Source organism: Notothenia rossii, assembly GCF_949606895.1.
Source record: "Notothenia rossii genome assembly, chromosome: 4".
NCBI lineage: Eukaryota > Metazoa > Chordata > Actinopteri > Perciformes > Nototheniidae > Notothenia > Notothenia rossii.
The window spans coordinates 76,964,079-76,983,048 of NC_136902.1; the positions used below are offsets into that span (position 1 = coordinate 76,964,079).

Here is an 18,970-nt window from a genome sequence, read left to right on the forward strand (position 1 = left end):
TAATTCAGTTGGGTAATTTAGCAGTTTTTAAAAAAAATGTTGGTTGTGTGTTTTTAAAGAATTGGTTTGATGGATAAAACACACGTCTGGTCGCTTGATGGATGATGGAAGTTCCTAACTCTTCTGATGTGTTCCTCAGCTGCTATCAATAGCTGTGTGATGCTGTTGTTAAGCAGACAGCGCTACCTCAACTTTAATTGCACATAAATCAATAAAGAGGGGGAAAGGACGATGCTACGAGAATAAATGATGCTTATGGGGAAAGGCAAAAGAGAGCAGAAAAGTCAAACTTAATATCGTTTTTTTCATCCTTTTTGAAATGATATGTGTATGCCAGCCTTACATGCCAGAGGATCACATGGTTGTTACAAAGGTCTTTCTAAAGGAAGAGTTTAGGTCTTGTGATCGAGAGTTGAATGAGGAGATCAACATGGTCAGCTGAGCTTAGCATTAAGACTTATTCAAACAATGGAGTTATCTTCTGTGGAGAAAATGTTTTTCCCTGCACAATCGTTTCTGTGATCTGATTATCTTATTTTAAATTGAAAATGTTCTTTAAATAAAAATGTTTCATCACTTCAGAAAAAACTGAAAAGGCTTTCCCTCTAGTGCTACACTTGGTGCGCATTTCAAATCCTTTGTGTCCTCTCACTTCCTATTTAGCACGTGTCTCATCTATTTCAAAGAGAGAGAGAGAGAGAGAGAGAGAGAGAGAGCAGTTTGTTGTTGAATGTGATGCATTAACCCGGTGTACACCTGTGTGTCCTCTCAGGGCCTACACACCGCAGGGTTACAAGACTCCGACAGCTGAGAAAGCCCGGCCCGTCCGCGCTGCTACGACGACACCAACTTCCTCTCATCTAAGCTCCATCCCTCTGTCCAGCTCCGCTCCCAAGGCTTTTTATGGAAAGAGCAGACAAAGCCCATGGCTGAATGACGACAACGGCTCCTCGCCTTCAAACATCACCACGACGACCAGCTCTGACAGCAGCAAGAAGTAAGTTAGTGACTGAGAGCTTCAGAAGAGAGCCTTTCCCTCTTCTGTTAAAGGGACTGTACCGAAAAGCTTCACAATGTAAATAATGATATTAAATACAAATTCTAATTCAACATTTGATCATACCAGATTATGGTATTGAGTGTCTTCAGTGCTAATTGAGCCTAAAACCAGCTACTGAAACATTGATCTGTTAACGGTTAGATGTTGGGAGAAGATACCCTTTGTGTTTTTGGTGCTCATGTCTCTTGTCTCTTGTCTCGTGTCTTCAGGCAGGTGGACACCAACTCAAAGAACGTGTTTGGACAGCCTCGGCTCCGAGCCTCGCTGAGGGACCTGCGTTCTCCACGACGGACGTACAAAAGCACCATCGAAGACGACCTGAAGAAACTGATCATCATGGACAACGTGGGGGAGACGCCCCAAAGAGACCCAGTGAGGAACAGACCAACACCTCAGTTAGATCAGTAATGCTTTAGTTTGCTTGAACAATTATATCGTCCACAAGGCACAAATTCCCCCATCAATATGAGTTTACAAATAAGTAAAAACATTGGGAGGGCTTGAAGTTGAATCATGCCATTATATACAGTCCAACAGGCTTATGACACAAAGTACTAATGTGTAAATTAAGCGACTTATGGGATGTTGCGTCGCCCTGTATGATTCACTTTGTATTTAATAGATATGCACTATGGACAAATACATTATTGTAGACTTATGGGAGTCTCAAGCGCCCTCCGGAGGGAAGCAGTTCAAATTGAAATGTGACATAGTTATATGCATATATTTGATGTGACCTGTAAGCGCACGTTACTTTGATGAGCTTGCACACGCTCTGATCTCCGTCACTTTTCCTCCTTTCAGTCTCCCAGACGAACTCTGCAGCGCACCTTTTCAGACGAGTCTCTGTGCAGCGGGCGCAGAGAGGCGAGCTTCGCTAACTCTGAGAACCCGACAACGCCTAACGACGTCCTGTTCACGTGCACGCTGCCCACACGCAAACACGCCGTCTCTAACGTCCACGTGCTGAGCAAGAAGGGTGAGTTTAAACAGAGTGGACAAAACCTGTGCTGTGTTGAGTATAAGCTCCCAAGTTTCCTTCTGTGGCGAGACAAGGAGCTTAATAGTGAAAACAATCCTATTATGAATGTTATGTACACGTTATTTGTTGCTTACATAAGCTCCACTACCTTTCAGTGTGTCCTTGTTTCACGAGGAGGTCATTTCACTCACTGCAGCTGTTCTCCCCTCAGTGCCTCTGTCTGCCTCGGAGCTGTCTCTCACTGAAGTCAGAGACAAAGTGCCCCCCCTGAGGAGGCTGGACCCCGGGCTGATGCCTCTCCCTGACACAGCCTGCGGCCTCGAGTGGTCCAGCCTGGTTAACGCTGCTAAGGTGTACGAAGGTGAGGCAGCAGACACCTCAAGACTAGGTTTGTTCAACTCACAAAAGCATCCATTCAAATCACACACAAACTGTAATATGCACAACAAAACATTACACATGCAGAGAAATCATGGAAACAGAAATGTCAAAAAGAATAATTCAAACCTGTATGTACAATTCATGTATGGTTTTACTGCTGAATTAAACAAATCAAAATCCCCACAAATTATTAATGCTCAGTTGTAACCTTCTTATAAGAAGCATTCAACTCACTGTTGGATGTGGGACATTGGATGTTGTCTTCTGTCACATGACACTCCTGGGAAAGAAAGAGATGTCAGTACGATGGTCTTAACCTTGTAGACGATCTCTCTCTCTCCGTCCCAGCCACTGTTTGTTTCTGTCTCTCTCTCCTGTCCCTGGTGTGCTCTGCAGCCACAAAGCTCTGACAAACACACTAAACTCAAGCCAACACTCGATCCTAAACTTCACCTGCTGCCAGGAGCTGTGATTGTGTCTTGTACCCCGAGGGAAACCTGGGGAAAAAAGCCTCTTCAATGCAGCTTTTTACAAAGTGTGGTTCTATGTCTGTTGCAGCACAAAGAGCAGTTTCCCCCTTCTCACTGACGGAGCCGCAGGGTGGGGGTCCGGACATGAGACCCGTCGTCAGTCCAGTCCAGTTTCAGACTCCTCAGACTCCACGGACCACGCCGACCTTCAGCGGGTAACTGAACCTCACTTTGTTGTAGATGAGAGCAGCCAGAGAACTGTGTGTCTCTGCAGCCACCTGGTGGTCATCTACTGTCAGGCTTTGAACTGAATCCCCAGCTTCTTGACTCCTCTGTATTTCACTAGTAAACTGTGTGTGTGTGTGTGTGTGTGTGTGTGTGTGTGTGTGTGTGTGTGTGTGTGTGTGTGTGTGTGTGTGTGTGTGTGTGTGTGTGTGTGTGTGTGTGTGTGTGTGTGTGTGTGTGTGTGTGTGTGTGTGTGTGTGTGTGTGTGTGTGTGTGTGTGTGTGTGTGTGTGTGTGTGTGTGTGTGTGTGTGTGTGTGTGTGTGTGTGTGTGTGTGTGTGTGTGTGTGTCCTACCATTGAGCAGCAATTAGTATAAGAGCTACAGTTCACACAGACTTACACAAGAATAAATGCACATTCACAAACACCTGAAAAACCTGTCCTCCTACCCGTCTACATTACGTCTGCTCACTATTTTTATTCTTAGACTGTGTGCCGATGTTTAGTCATCTGTCCTGTGCTTTGTTTACAGTGACGAGGTGCCCAACAATCTGTCCGGGCGGCTCTACAACCTGGAAGTGATGTTAAAGCAGCTGAACAATGATCTGGAAAGAGTGAGAATCTTCTTTTCACATTTTTGCTTTTGGAAGAAGAAAATAATGTTTTAGTTTGTCTGTCTCCCACTGTAATGTATCTGGGTTTAGAACTGAGCTTAAAAAGCACAATCATTTTTGGACTTTAAAAAACTGGGATGTTCCTTTTTTCCTCTATTTCTGACATTGTATAGACCTAATGATTAATGATGAATAACTAACCCTTTAATAACAGTGAATTTCTATTTATTGTCCAGTCCGAGTCATGTTTTCTCATCTCCATTTCTCATGTCTTGTTGCCTCAGGAGAAGCATGATAAAGTGGTTCTGCTGGCAGAGATGGCCAACCTGCGGGAGAACAACCAGCGGCTGCAGGTGGAGAGCCTGTCGGCCAGCGAGCAGCTGCGCAAGTTCAGCAGACTTTATAATAACAACGACGCGACCGAGAGCGACAACGAGGCTAACTCCTTAACGTACGAGGCTGAATCTAAGAGGGAGTGACTCCTGCAGGAGGGGGAATAGAGCACCCGGCCACAGAGGGGGGGTGCTTCCACTGGACTGCCTTAAACCGTAAAGAGAGCAAGGAAACAGAAAAACTGGATTTTTAAAATGCAGAACCACTCCCAGAGAGCCTCCCTCTCTTTTCTCTTATTTTTATAAACTCAAGTCAAAAAGTCTTATATACTTTTCATATATATAAATATGCTACTATGCCAGAGGAGCGAGAAGGAGAGGAAACTGTTTTAGAGAATCATCACCTGGAGAGGCCTAATACTGTTCCTGCAGCGAATCAGCCAAAAAAACAACAAGACTCATTACAGACTGCATCTCCCAGAATGCACTAGAAGTAATGGAAGCTATACAGACATTGTACTGTAGATACATGCCTGCTCTCATGTATCAATATTTCCCATATTGTACTGATATTGATGTACTAAAGAGGGGTGGGTGTGTGTGTGTGTAACTGATGGTACAGCGAATTCTCAGAAACGTAATGGCACAACAGTGTGTGTGCTCAAGAAGCATTTTATTCCCTGTGTGTGTGTGTGTGTGTGTGTGTGTGTGTGTGTGTGTGTGTGTGTGTGTGTGTGTGTGTGTGTGTGTGTGTGTGTGTGTGTGTGTGTGTGTGTGTGTGTGTGTGTGTGTGTGTGTGTGTGTGTGTGTGTGTGTGTGTGTGTGTGTGTGTGTGTGTGTGTGTGTGTGTGTGTGTGTGTGTGTGTGCGTGCTATGGGACGTTTCGAGTGCTGAACAAACTAGTTTACTGTAATATGAAATCTTGTGGGCCACGATATTTTTCTCTCCTCCGTTTACATGGGTGAACCTGTGGCCCTTCAGATGTGAAACAAGCCATCGGCGTGCTGTGTGGGTGTTAAAGGTCGATGTCATGAAGCTCAGTGATATTAATTATAGTTCCATATCTCTAATGTAGTGCATTGTTTTGAATATTATCTTCTGTTTTTCAGCAGTGCCGTTTCATCTCAAATCTAAATGGACTGGATAATTATTTTAACCTTGAGTCCTCATCCCAGTACGTCTTTGAAATCAACTTAGTTTCCTAATATTTAAAGCAGTAGTTTGACATTTTGTAGTAACATCATTAGAGAGCTTTTAGCTTCTCATAAAGATCTCACGCAGGGGAGAACAGCCAGCTTGACGGCCCACATGCACCTCTAAAGCTCATTATTTAACATGATATCTAAATAATCTAATACCAGAAAAAAAACGATTTAAAAGGACAATTCCTCGTCTAATGGACTATCTGTTGTGGCTAAGAGATTAGTTACTTCAAGGAGTCTTAGCTGAATTTGATTGTTGGAATTGATATCGAAAAACAGACCTGCAATTAAAATTTATTGGCCATAAAGGTCAAAACATTTAGAAACATAGACTTAATGTGCTGAAAAGTCGATTTTGTAGACAAAGCCAGGCTAGCTGTTTCCCTCCTTTCCAGACAGTATGCTAAGCTAACCTTGTAGGGTTGCATTTTTAACAGACAAATATGTGGGTGGTGTCAATCTCACTGCTAGAAACTGAGTGATGGTATTCTCAAAGATGTCAAACTATTCTTTACATAAAACTCTAAACGACGCTGCCATTGGTCACGTGTGCTTACAGGAAACATTTACTGTACATGAACCCACAACACTTCTGCCTGTGTGCGAGGATTTGTTCCCGTGTTCTGTGACGACCCAAGTGAAAACATGAGACACTATTTATACCGCTCGCTTGCTTACCGATATTGTCTACTATATCTATTTTTCATACAGAAATAATGTTTTTGAACGCTGGTACTGAATGGACAATACATCCGTGCAGAGGATGACTCTTCCTGTGTCAGTTTTGATATCGCTGACGAGTCATCTGCTACTTCTTATGATCCGGAGGTCTCTTCTTCTCTGGTCTGACAGGAACTGTAAATCCTAATCGCTCAGGTTCCTCACAACGCTTTGAATAAAATAAACCATCAGTTAGGAGTGGGCGATGTGACACATTCAAGCCTGAGAGGATGTCAAAATGGGTTTTGCCAAAATGTTAAAACCATTGTAGTGATAAGGTCATTGTAAGGAACGCTTATTGATGTATTACTTTGTTCAGAGGCATTTCATCTGCTGAATTAGGCTTGAATAGAAAAATATGAACAGTTTCTCAATTGATCTTCATATAAAATGTCCTGAAAGGCAAGTGAGAGAACTAAATCTGGTGATCCATTTTCTAAATTTGATCTTAACTGTTTTCTGACTTAAAAGCAGGTGAAGAAACGTTTATTTGATCTGTGAAAAAAGGGGGTTTATCTAGATAAATGTCCCTTTTTTCCATCTGTTAAAACTCATAAACACAGAAGGGAAAACTTTATATCAGTCTTACAAATTGGATCAATATTCCTTTCAGGAGCGATGTGTCACATTCCTTTTGGAGGGCAGAAAGCACAGTTGATACCTGTGTATTGATACTGCTGACAATAACTATAGAAACGTTTTAAAATCTAGTGTTGATTTGCAGTATATCACACTTCCATGATTTTTGGCCACACTATCGCTCACTCCGACTGGAAAACTATTTTATTCCACAGACTCAAGAGGGAACATGTGCTGTAGTCGGACTCATTTCCTTCTGCTTTCAGCTCCTTTACTCCTCTGCAGTTATTCAGATTTGATACGAGTAACTTTTTTAAATTGTTGGACCTTTTTGCGTCGGTTCCGGAATAATACCTTGACCAGTTTCTCTGAAATAAATGTTCAGATCCTCCACAGAGAAAGCACCTCTTCCTGCCGTGACGCTCTCCTGCTCCTCGCTGTGACGGTCTTATTAGTTTGCTTTAGTTTGCTTACAAGGGCCAAGGTTTCTTTTTTAATCTAAAGTTTGTTCATGTTCTGTATAATTTGAAGCTATTTAAAGCACACACAACGATCCTTGTTGAACAAATCAATAATGCATTACGGTTAATGGTAATATTATAACTAGGTTTGTTTTTTTTAGATGTTAAATATTTTGATAATTTATTTTTTAACACATTCCCACTGTTGCAGACAGTAGTGAAGATGAGGGTACTGTGTTTTTATTTGTGTATGCCATTTGACTTCTGATCTCTGTACAAAATTGATCTGTATGATTCCTCGTCGTTTTCTATTTTCTGGCATTTTTCCTGTTTGTGGCAGGCTGCGTGATGCACAGACAACATATTGGTTGGAAATTGTTTTTCTTTGGGTTGTAATAATAACTTGTACATTTAAAAGTGTAAATGTTTTCATTATTTTATAAAAAATATATTAAAAATAATTATCAGAACATGTGTGATTTCCTTTAAATGTTAGGACAAGTGTTCCATATCCCTGCCAAGTTACACAAGTGGTACTAAACCAGTTCAACAGCTGACTGCAAACAATTAGCTGTGTGCAGACATACCAAAACGCACTATCCAGTTCATTCTATTTTGAATCAGGGTTTATTTGAGTTGACATTCTGAATAGTATTTTTTTAGCTCATTCACAATGAATCTTTGGCCATTAGAAGTAAAGGCTCAATATTTGCTCCTCATGGTAACATGTCCTACCTTTCTTTATGCAATAAATGTTTTTAGTTCTCCCCACCAGTTCACAGGAACAGGATGAAACAACTTGCATGTAAAACATTTTTATTACAAATTCATTTTGAGTTCCAACATAAAGAAAACACATTGTAGTTAATATTGGACATAAAGAGAGTCGACAGAACACTAAAATAAATTTCTATACATCGTGTGTTCAGATAATTGCTCAAGTTTCTGGAGTAGTTACAGGTGTATAACATCAGGACTGTGAGGCGTTCAGGACCCACACATCAGGCAGTCGTCTCTGTTCTCCAGAGAGCACACCATGGCAGCGAGGTTAAGCTCCTTCACCTCCTCCGAGTCCTTCTGGGACTCCTTCAGCTGCTCCTTGTTCAGCGTGAACTGGATGGGGTTGGCAGCCGGCTTCGTCCTCAGGTAGTACATCCCTGTCTTCAGACCCTGAGAGAGGAAGAGGAGGGTTTAACACATTTTGTTGCATTCATAGTAATAATTTATCTTCTAATTCAGCTCCCTTACTTGTTTCCAGCCGTAGAAGTGCATGCTGGTCAGCTTGCCGTAGTTCGGCTCAGCGATGTGGATGTTCAGGGACTGGCTCTGGTCGATGAAGGCGCCGCGGTCGGCAGCCATCTTGAGTATGGTCTTCTGCGAGATTTCCCAAACGGTTTTGTACAGCTGCTTGATGTCATCTGGAATCCCATCAATGTCCTGTTGGGAGAATAAAAACAATCGTCAGAGCGGAAACAGATTGACAGCAGCAGCTTTATTGATCAAATGACACTCAAAACTTTACCAAAAAGAAAAAGCAGCAGAGTGATCATACCACTCAAACAAAGTAATGAAATCAGTATCTTGACAAAACAAAGCATTTCCCATGATGTGGGTGAGTACCTGAATGGAGCCGTTGTGCCCGATCAGCTGGTTCTTCATCTCCTCGCTCCACAGCCCCTTCTCCGTCAGGTCTTTGAGCAGGTGGGGATTAACGATCTGGAACTCTCCGGAGAGCACCCTGCGGGTGTAGATGTTGCTGGTGTAGGGCTCGATGGACTCATTGTTGCCCAGGATCTGAGCGGTGGAGGCGGTGGGCATGGGGGCCAGCAGCAGGCTGTTCCGAATGCCGTGCTTGGCGATCTTCTCCTTCAGCAGCTTCCAGTCCAGCAGGTCGGTGGGGGTCTTGTCCCACATGTCGTACTGCAGGATGCCTTTGCTGACGGGGCAGCCCTCGTACGTCTCGTAGGGGCCGTGCTCAGCGGCCGCCTCACAGCTCGCCTCCAGGGCGGCGTAGTAAATGGTCTCAAAGATCTGGATGTTGAGCAGCTGAGCCTCGGGGCTTTCAAACGGGAAACGCATGAGGATGAAGGCGTCGGCGAGACCCTGTACGCCAATTCCAATCGGCCGGTGGCGCTTGTTGGATTTCTCCGCCTCAGGCACGGGATAGAAGTTAATTTCGATGATCTTGTTCAAGTTCTTCACGATCACTTTGGTGACTTGTTCTAGTTTTTTAAAGTCAAATGTCTTCTCAGGGGTGACGTACATGTTGAGAGCGATGGATGCCAGATTGCAGACAGCCACCTCGTCGTGGCTGGTGTATTCGATGATTTCTGTGCACAGGTTGCTGGACTTGATGGTGCCCAGGTTCTGGTGGTTGGTCTTCCTGTTGCAGGCGTCTTTGTACAGCATGTACGGCGTACCCGTTTCTGTCTGGGACTCGATAATGGCGTGCCACACCTGCTGAGCCTTCACCACACGCTTCACCCGCCCCTCCTTCTCAAACGAGGTGTAGAGCTTCTCAAACTCCTCCCCCCAGCACTCATCCAGCCCGGGGCACTCGCTGGGACACATCAGGGACCAGTCCTCGTTGCTCTCCACCCTCCTCATGAACAGGTCGGGGATCCACAGGCCGTAGAAAAGGTCTCTGGCTCTCTGCTCTTCCGTTCCCGTGTTTTTCTTCAGCTCCAGGAAGTCAAACACGTCAAAGTGCCAGGGCTCCAGGTACATGGCGAAGGCTCCAGGTCTCTTGTTGCCACCCTGGTCGACATAACGCGCCGTGTTGTTATAAACCCTCAGCATGGGGACGAGCCCGTTGGAGTTGCCATTGGTGCCGGCGATGTAGCTCCCCGTTGATCTGATGTTGCTGACGGCCACTCCGATCCCTCCCGCTGATTTGGAGATGAGGGCGCATTGCTTCAGCGTGTCGTAAATGCCTTCGATGCTGTCGTCCTTCATGGCGAGCAGGAAGCAGCTGGACAGCTGAGGCCTGTTGGTGCCTGCGTTGAAGAGCGTCGGGGATGCGTGGGTGAACCACTTCTCTGACAGCAGGTTGTAGGTCTCGATGGCAGCTTCGATGTCCGTCCCGTGGATCCCCACAGACACTCTCATGAGCATGTGCTGCGGACGCTCCGCCACTTTGCCGTTGATCTTCAACAGGTAGGATCTCTCCAGAGTCTTGAAACCGAAGAAGTTGTAGGAGAAATCTCTGTCGAAGATGATTGCCGAGTTGAGGCGGTCTTTGTTCGCGAGGACGAGGTCAAGCGTCGCCTTGGAGATCATGGGAGAGTGGCGTTTATTTAATGGGTTGATGTAGTTGTACAGGTCCTCCATCACCTCGCTAAACACCTTCTTCGTCTCTTTGTGCAGGTTAGAGACTGCGATACGTGCGGCGAGGATGGCGTAGTCGGGGTGTTTGGTTGTGAGGGTGGCGGTGATCTCAGCGGCCAGCGTGTCGAGCTCCACGGTGGTGACGCCGCTGTACAAACCCTGAATCACCTTCATCGTAATCTGGGTCGCATCCACAAAGTCAGAGTTCAGCCCGTAGCACAGCTTCTGGATTCGGGAGGTGATTTTATCGAACATGACGCGCTCCTGGCGTCCATCTGAAAAACGACACAAATAAACACTTCAGTTAACAAACAGTGTACAGACAGTTATCAAAATTATACAATAAAAGAGTAGAGATTTAACAGTAAACTGCCTTAATAAGAAGTCATAATGAAGCCAGTAAGGTTGTTACATCACTTTACTTTCTTTTAACAATACAATTAGAGTTGATGCACGTCATTTTATTGTTATATTATTAGATGTCTTCATCTTTTATTAAACCTTTTCTCATTTCAACATATTTGTCTAAAATATCTTCTTGCATTTACTTCCTTTTAACACTTTCCTTTTCTGCATTACAAACCGCCCAGTGGAAAATTGCTTTTGCAATAAGGAAAGCAAATAACCTCAATTAAAAAAGGGAGGTATACATTTTATTATATAATTAAGGAAATGTTAATTATTTATCAAATATGAACACGCCCATGGTCTAATTGAAACTGTAAGTTTTCACAACCATTCCACAAGTCCAAAAATAATTTGCCAGAAATGAATTATCTAGGGTAATCTTTGTGATAACTGTCTGTACACTAGTTGCCTTGTTTTTAAATGATACAATATATAATTGTACCTGTTCCTTTAATTAAAACTGGCTCTGTATAAAGTCATGAAGCAAATTAGTTTTTGATTTTTACATTATCTGTGCAGTTTAACATCAACTAGTTGACAAAAAGCTACTGCAGCACGTTTTTAAAGTGAGTGTTTGTCAAATATAACTGCATAGACAAACTCTTCCTGGTCTTCAGCCTACAATGTCTTAACCAGAGCCTCACTGGGACACAGTGACATGCAGGAAGGCCTGTCAATTATATCTTTTGGCGCGAACTATGACAAAGGCTCATAGCAATAAGACGCAGAAAGGCTCACATTTCACATTTAATTAGGCAATGCTAGTGTACACAGCCAACTGGTTATAAATGTGAATGTTTAAAGGACGTGCTTGTTAACTTGGCAGATGAGTTAGTTAGAACAATAAACCCTGTCTGTAGCCTGTTAGTGACACTGGTTAACTAGAAATCATGACTTAGTAAATTAACTTTAGTCTAACCGCTTAACAGTGCTTCACTGACTCCAGCATGTCGTTTAAGTTTAGATAGTATGTTATATAAAAGAGTCAGAGAGAGGAAGCATAACATTGCATTAAGACATTATTATTGACAAGGCACTGAAGCTAACTGAGGCCTTATCCATAACAACACAAAACTGCTCACCTCGCTTAAGCACATGCATTCTGGCAAAGTGTGAAGTAACTCGTCCCCGAGAAAACAGCAGCTCTCTCCAGCAACTTGATCTTCTCCTTTTGTGTCAAAATGTGCTGAGGGACACTAACTCTATGTCCACACTCAGAGGAGAAAGCGCGATGAACTCCTAAAGTATCCCGCTAACGCTGTATTTGTACGGAAGGCGTCACCGCTGAGGGCGTAGATGAACAGGCATTCTGACCAATCAGCAGGGAGATATTGCGAGACTTCCTGTCTGAGAACCAATAGCAACAGGTTAGAATGTCAGCTTCCTTTCCACTTAATTTCCCCCAGATTCATTCTGGCGGGATAGAGAAGTAGGTCATATAACCAACAGGTTTTGTTTTGTTCTGTTGTGACCATGGTTGTGACATGAACCAAGACCTCTAGTTATCATTTACTGTAAATGATAACTAGAGGTTCTTCTATTCTTGTGTATTGAGTAAATGATTCACTCAATACAAAATAATGTATTGAATCTATGAATATTAGGAAAATAACTTAGAACATGTACTCAAGTATTGTACCTAAGTACACTTTTTCATGAAATTGTACTTTACTTTATAAACTCCATCCTATTCTACTGCATTAAAGTTAAACTTCACTACATCTCAGAGGGAACATTTGTGCACCCTATTTCTTAGTAGTTACCTAACATAACACCATTCTTTAAATTAAGCACAAATGTGTTCTTAGGTGCAGTACTTGTGTAAATACAAAATGTGCTTATGTGCTTTCATTTTAATTTTGTATTAAACTGTATATCTTGAATGAATACAATTGACTAGTTCCTTCTACAGGTCAGTAGGTGGCGGTAGCTCGCCAAAATGCAGTTTGCCAACCATAATTAAAAACCTTAAAGAAGTCCTCCTTTGACAAGGACTGTTTGACAGGAACAGGTTCCGCCATTAACATACTTTGTCCGTTTTTGAATGGACTACTGCACCAGGAAAGTTATCACAAGTGTATTATATTGTCTCTGTTTTTCAGTTCTTTATCCTTATAGCTGTTAGTGGATACAAATAGGTTTAACACAGCAGAAAATAGTTTCTGCTTGCTACACAACCAAACAGATACCAATTTCTGTGTAGATATACAAATATCCAGGATGAATTTGAAGTAAAGCAGCCTTCAAAGACCGGGGCTGCTATGCAATGTAAAGCATGAATTTGTATGATGGAGTAGCACTGCAGACTGCTGCATCTGAAGCACCGGGCTGACAGACAGCCTACTGCAAGCTCCACTTCCTGTGTGAATATCCCTCCTACATGCTCCACAAGTCTGTTTGGACACGTCGCTGTTGAAGGACTCCTGTCTCGAAGCCTCCTCTCTCGTCATGTCCAGGTCCAGTCGGAAGTACAAGCCTCTGCAGCCGAGTAGCGGCTCCCTGCCCGGCTGTGACCGGCTGCGGATGCCCCGGGCCCGGGTCCTGCTGCTCTGCTTGCTCGGGGTCCTGGTGCTGGCGGTGGTGCTGGGGGTTTACCTGTCCAACGACACCAGCGATGGACCTGGGAACCGCATGCCAGCAGCGGCAGATCTGACCAAAGACAGGGTGAGAGACATTATGACAGATCTATAACACAGACTGTTCAACTTTACCTGTCTGTTGTGGCTTGTGGGACCTCACAGTGTTCACTGTCTCTGAAATATAATAGCCAATACCAGATTGGGTTGCATTGTCTGAATTTTGGTATTATAACATCTTGTCATCAGATATGTGATTTGTTAGTGGGGACTAAATATTGGATACATTAAAGGGCCAAATTATTGACACCTAATAATAAACTAAAACTTGTAGATGATCACATGCCTAGTGCTGAAACTATTTGTCAATCACTGTATCCACTATTACTCCATGGACAGAAAGATAATACATTAATAACCTTCTAACTATTTTTTATTTTATTTTTTACAAAACTTAGAAATATTCTCAGATTCTAGTGGTGTGCTGATTTTCTGTCTCATGTCAGGAGTCATGTGATAAGAAACGTTGGTCCTAATCCTCCAGACATGTTTTTCATTTTAAAAAAAATCTGCTGCTGGATACAAGGTGGCTCCCTCTTCAATGAAAAGTCCAATTGTTTGAAAACAGTCTTTAAATGTCAAACTCAGACAAAAAACAAGTCCAATACCATCATCTTGAACATTAGGAACATGTTATGCATACTTATCACTATCATGTTATGTGCAAAACAATTCAACACTAATAATTCTGCAGTTTAATTCACAATGTAAGTAATTGTTGGCTGCATTCAAATGGGATGTTATCTACTTTTCATCCTAAGTCAATTCTAAATTAGAATTGACTTAGCTTAACTGAAGCCCTTTGAGGAACATTTGGGACTAAAATTGTAGAAAATGCAAATAAACAATATTTATCAGGACAATAATTGGGGAACTGAGGAGAGATCCCTCTTTCAGGATGTACGGATGTGCAGAGATGCCAAATGTAAAGAAAATAGTGGAAGGAAATGATCATTTAAATGTTTAAGTTGCTGCCAAGCTCTTGTCAGATTTGGAGCACAACCCCTCCTCTCCACCACAACAAGCCGTAAAGAAGACATACTCTTACTATTCATTCTCTGTGTTGCTATCACACTTTGCTGCCTTACCTTTTGATTAAATTGTTTTTCTTGATTTATTTTCAATGAATTATTTCCCTTCACATCCAGTTGTCCCACAAAGCCAGCAAGTGCTCTCCGGCTCAAATCCGCCGCCTGGCCTCTCAGGTGGATGGTACCCGCCTGTGGGAGACCCATCTGAGGCCCATCCTAATCGAGAGGCTCCCAGGGACTCCTGGCAGCCTGGCTGTGCAGCAGGTGTGTAAATAGTTATAGTTTCCCACTCTTTACATATTTGCCTCACTCGCCTCTAACCCGCCCTCTCTGCTCAGCACATCACCTCCACTCTGTCCTCGCTGTCTGCCGGCTGGGCCGTGGACTTGGACTCCTTCCAGTCCGTGACCCCCCGGGGCCAGGTCCCCTTCACCAACATCGTTGCCACTCTGGATCCTTCGGCCCCTCGCAGGCTGCTCCTGGCCTGCCACTACGACTCCAAGGCCCTGCCTCCAGACCCCCGGGCCCCAGAGAAGGTGTTTCTGGGGGCCAGTGACTCGGCCGTGCCCTGTGCTATGATGCTGGAGCTCGTCACCTCTCTGGATGCCCAGCTTTCATTGTTCAAACAGCAGGTGTGTACAAAGTTGTGTCTCGCTACATGTGTGTTGATGTCCAGTCATAGGCAGAGTTTGACATTTGCGCTTGGGGCGGGCAAACCTTTTTTACTGACGTCAGTACACAGTCCCAACTATTGCGTGGGGTGCTACGGTTACAGTAGCAATAAAGCCAGCGTTCACCGCACTGAGTATGACTTTTCCACATACGAACACAACTCGTCCCGTCATGCACGCCTCATGCCCGCCGTACACACACACTCATATGGAAGGGGCGGTCTCCCCCCCCAACAACAGTGCATTACATCTGTAAAAGTTATCATAACCGTGCACATCTTATACTTATTTGATAACTACTATATCCCTTGGTTACTTGAACACGCTACAATATAAAAAATATAAAATATTGATATACGAAATATTTGTATTTGAACAGTTTTATAAGCCCCCCCCCCCCCCCCCCCCCCCCCAATGATTTCAGCTTTGTGACAATACATGTTCCAGCTAATCAAAGAGGGTTTTTTAAATAGTTTATACTGAAGTATGATCTTTTTTTTTTAACTCATTAGCGAACAAACCATCCTTCTGTTTATCACAAACGTTAAAATTAACACACCTGGAAATACATGGTTTCGCTGGACAGGATAAAAAATGTAATCTCAAAAGTAATCTTGATTTTGTATTTTAGTACATGACATGAGTTCATCTACGTGGTTACATTCAACCACTGTAATGTGCAGTGTTTACACTCATGATATAGATACAGGCTGGAGCATATGTTCACAAATTAGCTTTCCTATTTTACTGTAAAAATTATTTGACACAGAGAAAATTAGATGGTGATAATAATGACTTGTGTTTTTCCTTTTTCTTTTATACTCTAATTGTATCCCTCTGCCTCTGTGCCTGCAGTACAGGATAAGAAAATGCTGACTCCAGCTTCTGGTTTTCTTTGCAGCAGTCATCTGTAAATAGCAGTCTGCCTCCAGAGGCTGTGATTGATGTAGTTACTAAAGGAATACACACTGCGACATCTCTGCAGGAAGAGAAACTGGCTTCAGTTGCTGCTACATTATTTAAATGTATTTCTTCACTCTTTCTCCAAGAAACCTCCAGTGTCCCTTCAGCTGGTGTTTTTCGATGGGGAGGAGTCGTTTGAAGAGTGGACGCCCACAGACTCGCTGTACGGGTCCCGTCACCTGGCCGAGCGCATGGCCATCACGCCTCACCCTGCAGGGTCCACACACACCACCATGCTCCAGGCTGTGGTGAGAAACAGACACTCTTGTCCTTCAGGGTCTTACTCACATCCTGACACAGACACACTCTCAATTATGTATGAGCAGGCTGGATTTAGCAGACTGCCTAAACAGAGTCCATTTTAAACTTGGCAATAGCAGCAGTGTCTGTATGCAACCACTGACTAAAACTAAATCACAAGGATCATTCAGACTTGCATTCCTTTTTTCCCCCTTTTTTATGAACTTGGTATCTCAGGAATGTCTGAAGGAATTTTCCTCAAATTTGTCAGAGACGACCACTTAGCCCCAACGATAAACTAATTCGATTATGGAGGTCAATGTCATTGCGACTTCTCAAAACACTTTTCTTCAATAATTATTATGAGGATTACGATAATTTTACACAAATGTCTAATTGGATCAAATGATTATGTTCTTTTAGAAAGAAATGGATGTAAACTGTAACTTTACTGATTGGCGGGGTATGCATTTGATGTGTTCATCAACATTTCCTGAACAATGATTTAAAAGTAAGTGAACTAAAGATTCAGTAGTTGTTTTAACTTGCATCTTCCTCTCTAGGACCTCTTTGTGCTTCTAGACCTGCTCGGTGGTTCTGATCCTCTGATAGTGAATCACTTTGATAACACCGCTCGCTGGTTCGACCGTCTGATCGCTGCAGGTAAGCATCGGCTGTAATGTTCTTGTGAATATTCAAAATCTAGTCTGTTGGAGGACCTAACTCTGTCTTCACCCCCTGTGCTCTCAGAGAAGAGACTCCATCGCCAGGGTCTCTTGACCTCTCACCCCTCAGAGCAGACGTATTTCAGAAAGGATGTTTACCTTGGCCCTGTGCAGGACGACCACATCCCCTTCCTACACAAAGGTCAGTGATAACACATGTTCATAACATGCTATCAGTGATCATTATATTAATAATAACTATATGTATATAACAGAATAAGTAAGTAAGTAGTAGAATAACCATAGGCGATATAAAAACATGAATCAAAAAAGCTGAACAAAAGCTAAACAAACTAAGGGAAATCATTCAAACACCAACACAAAAGATAGCAGTGACTAGACAAATTCATACACTCACTTCATTCACTTCAGACTTTGCCCTTTTCAAAGGCAGAACATTCTCTGAAGCGCTGTCACAGCATTCAAACAAACTCACGTGGAAGTTTGAAAGAGTAACACTAACCATTGGAAATATTATTGTGAAACCGGTAGCTGTTTCATCTCTAGTTGGAGGCCAGAGAGTGACTTTTGGTTAATGCAAGAGAGGAGTAAAAGTAGTCAAGCCTAGACAAAATAAATGCTTGAATTTATTTGTTCTGGTCAGTGTAAGAGCATTAGTTTTAATTCTGGAGTTAGTTCTTATTTCAAGAAAGCAGGACTAGACAACATTTTTTGATCAGCCCTCTCTTTTCTCCCTCTCCACACACAAAAAACAGGCGTCCCTGTGCTACACGTCATCGCCACTCCCTTCCCTCGGTTCTGGCACACACTGGACGACACAGAGGAGAACATGCACCGCCCCACTGTGGTGAACCTGACCAAGATCATGGCTGTGTTTCTGGCAGAATATCTGGGCTTCTGAAACACAAAACCCTGACCAATAGCCGCACTGGAGTACTGGTGCGGTTTGTCACACTGATGACAAATAATTGCTAAATAACCAGCATGAAATGGATCCAAATGCACAAGAGCTGAACCTGGTGAAATGAACTGAACTGTTGTGTTATCAGTGTACCAGGATACCAGCTAAAACTTTACCAAAGACTTGGCCCGGCTAGACCGACTCCTGTCCAGATGTCTGGGATGTGATGTGTATAGACAGTCTTTATTCTACATGTTGAAAGGTGGTTGGATCATGGTACCGGAGGAACAGTTGGGAAAGTTGATCTGTGAATCTTAATTATTCTTCATTCCTGTGAAAAAAATAGATCATGCCTTTTTAAAAGGTATACTATGCAGGATTTTCATTTTAACAAATGTGAATATACCCTCACAAAATAATCTGTTGCAATCATCACTTATGACTCGATAGCAGTGTGTCTATCCTTCTCTCTCCTCTGCTATCTGTCATGGATGCAGAGCAGAAAGGCCACAGCAGCCGAATATAAGGTGCTTTTTGACTGCATTCACAACAAATTCAGCAATCTAGGTTGTGCGGAGAAGTTGTTATGTTTATTTGTACCCTAAATCTGTAAAACAAAACAAAATCTGACCAATTCTTCCTCAGATTCCTTGCTTCCTGCAAACATCGCTTACTCTCTCTTTTGTTGACTTGGGGAGGAGGCACCGGCTTTGAAAGATGTGTTTAGAAACAGCAAACAACAATTCCTGCATAGTATACCTTTAAAAATAATTGCCCTGTTAATGCGATTGAGATGAGTACACTGGTTCATGTCTGTGAATAATTATTTACCTCCACTTACCTGAGGATCCTCTTCGCCTGTTATTAAATGCTATATTATATGGCTATACAGCAAATGTGTGAAGGTGTTATTACAGTGAACAAGATCCAGCAAATGTGTACTTACACCATGTACAAGGTGTGGTCTGCAAATAAAGCTCTAATGATTTGGAAGATTTGTCTTCGACCTTGATGCGATTATATGAATTTAAAAGAACATGGAAAAATGCTGTTTGTGTAAGTAGTACATGGGGACACTTTT

General features: G+C 43.0%; 3 protein-coding genes across 5 annotated transcripts in view; 2 read left to right on the forward strand and 1 right to left on the reverse strand.

Moving 5' to 3' along the window:
* sipa1l3 (signal-induced proliferation-associated 1 like 3) overlaps positions 1 to 5,674 on the forward strand; it is a 70,449-nt gene extending 64,775 nt beyond the window's left edge. For 2 of the 3 annotated variants that reach the window (XM_079676582.1, XM_079676583.1), the window contains exons 18-24: positions 773 to 997; positions 1,270 to 1,432; positions 1,865 to 2,039; positions 2,254 to 2,430; positions 2,982 to 3,108; positions 3,651 to 3,732; positions 4,017 to 5,674. In XM_079676582.1, coding sequence (XP_079532708.1) covers positions 773 to 997; positions 1,270 to 1,432; positions 1,865 to 2,039; positions 2,254 to 2,430; positions 2,982 to 3,108; positions 3,651 to 3,732; positions 4,017 to 4,211 — 1,144 coding nt within the window. In that variant the 3' untranslated portion in view covers positions 4,212 to 5,674. The remainder of the gene's footprint in view (positions 1 to 772; positions 998 to 1,269; positions 1,433 to 1,864; positions 2,040 to 2,253; positions 2,431 to 2,981; positions 3,109 to 3,650; positions 3,733 to 4,016) is intronic. The other variant, XM_079676584.1, reaches the window with a different exon arrangement.
* A 2,151-nt stretch (positions 5,675 to 7,825) lies between these two features.
* Positions 7,826 to 12,028, reverse strand: LOC307036622 (ribonucleoside-diphosphate reductase large subunit). The gene is made up of 4 exons (XM_079677099.1): positions 11,844 to 12,028; positions 8,647 to 10,628; positions 8,275 to 8,463; positions 7,826 to 8,196 (listed from the first exon to the last, which is right to left on the reverse strand). Exons 1-4 carry the CDS (start codon positions 11,860 to 11,862, stop codon positions 8,014 to 8,016), a joined length of 2,373 nt encoding a protein of 790 aa, XP_079533225.1. The 5' UTR covers positions 11,863 to 12,028; the 3' UTR covers positions 7,826 to 8,013.
* A 640-nt stretch (positions 12,029 to 12,668) lies between these two features.
* qpctla (glutaminyl-peptide cyclotransferase-like a) lies at positions 12,669 to 18,882 on the forward strand. Its single transcript, XM_079677328.1, has 7 exons — positions 12,669 to 13,425; positions 14,546 to 14,692; positions 14,767 to 15,060; positions 16,149 to 16,310; positions 16,866 to 16,965; positions 17,053 to 17,169; positions 17,744 to 18,882. The coding sequence occupies exons 1-7, from the start codon at positions 13,210 to 13,212 to the stop codon at positions 17,887 to 17,889; spliced, it is 1,182 nt and encodes a 393-aa protein (XP_079533454.1). The 5' UTR covers positions 12,669 to 13,209; the 3' UTR covers positions 17,890 to 18,882.
* The last annotated feature ends 88 nt before the right edge of the window (positions 18,883 to 18,970 follow it).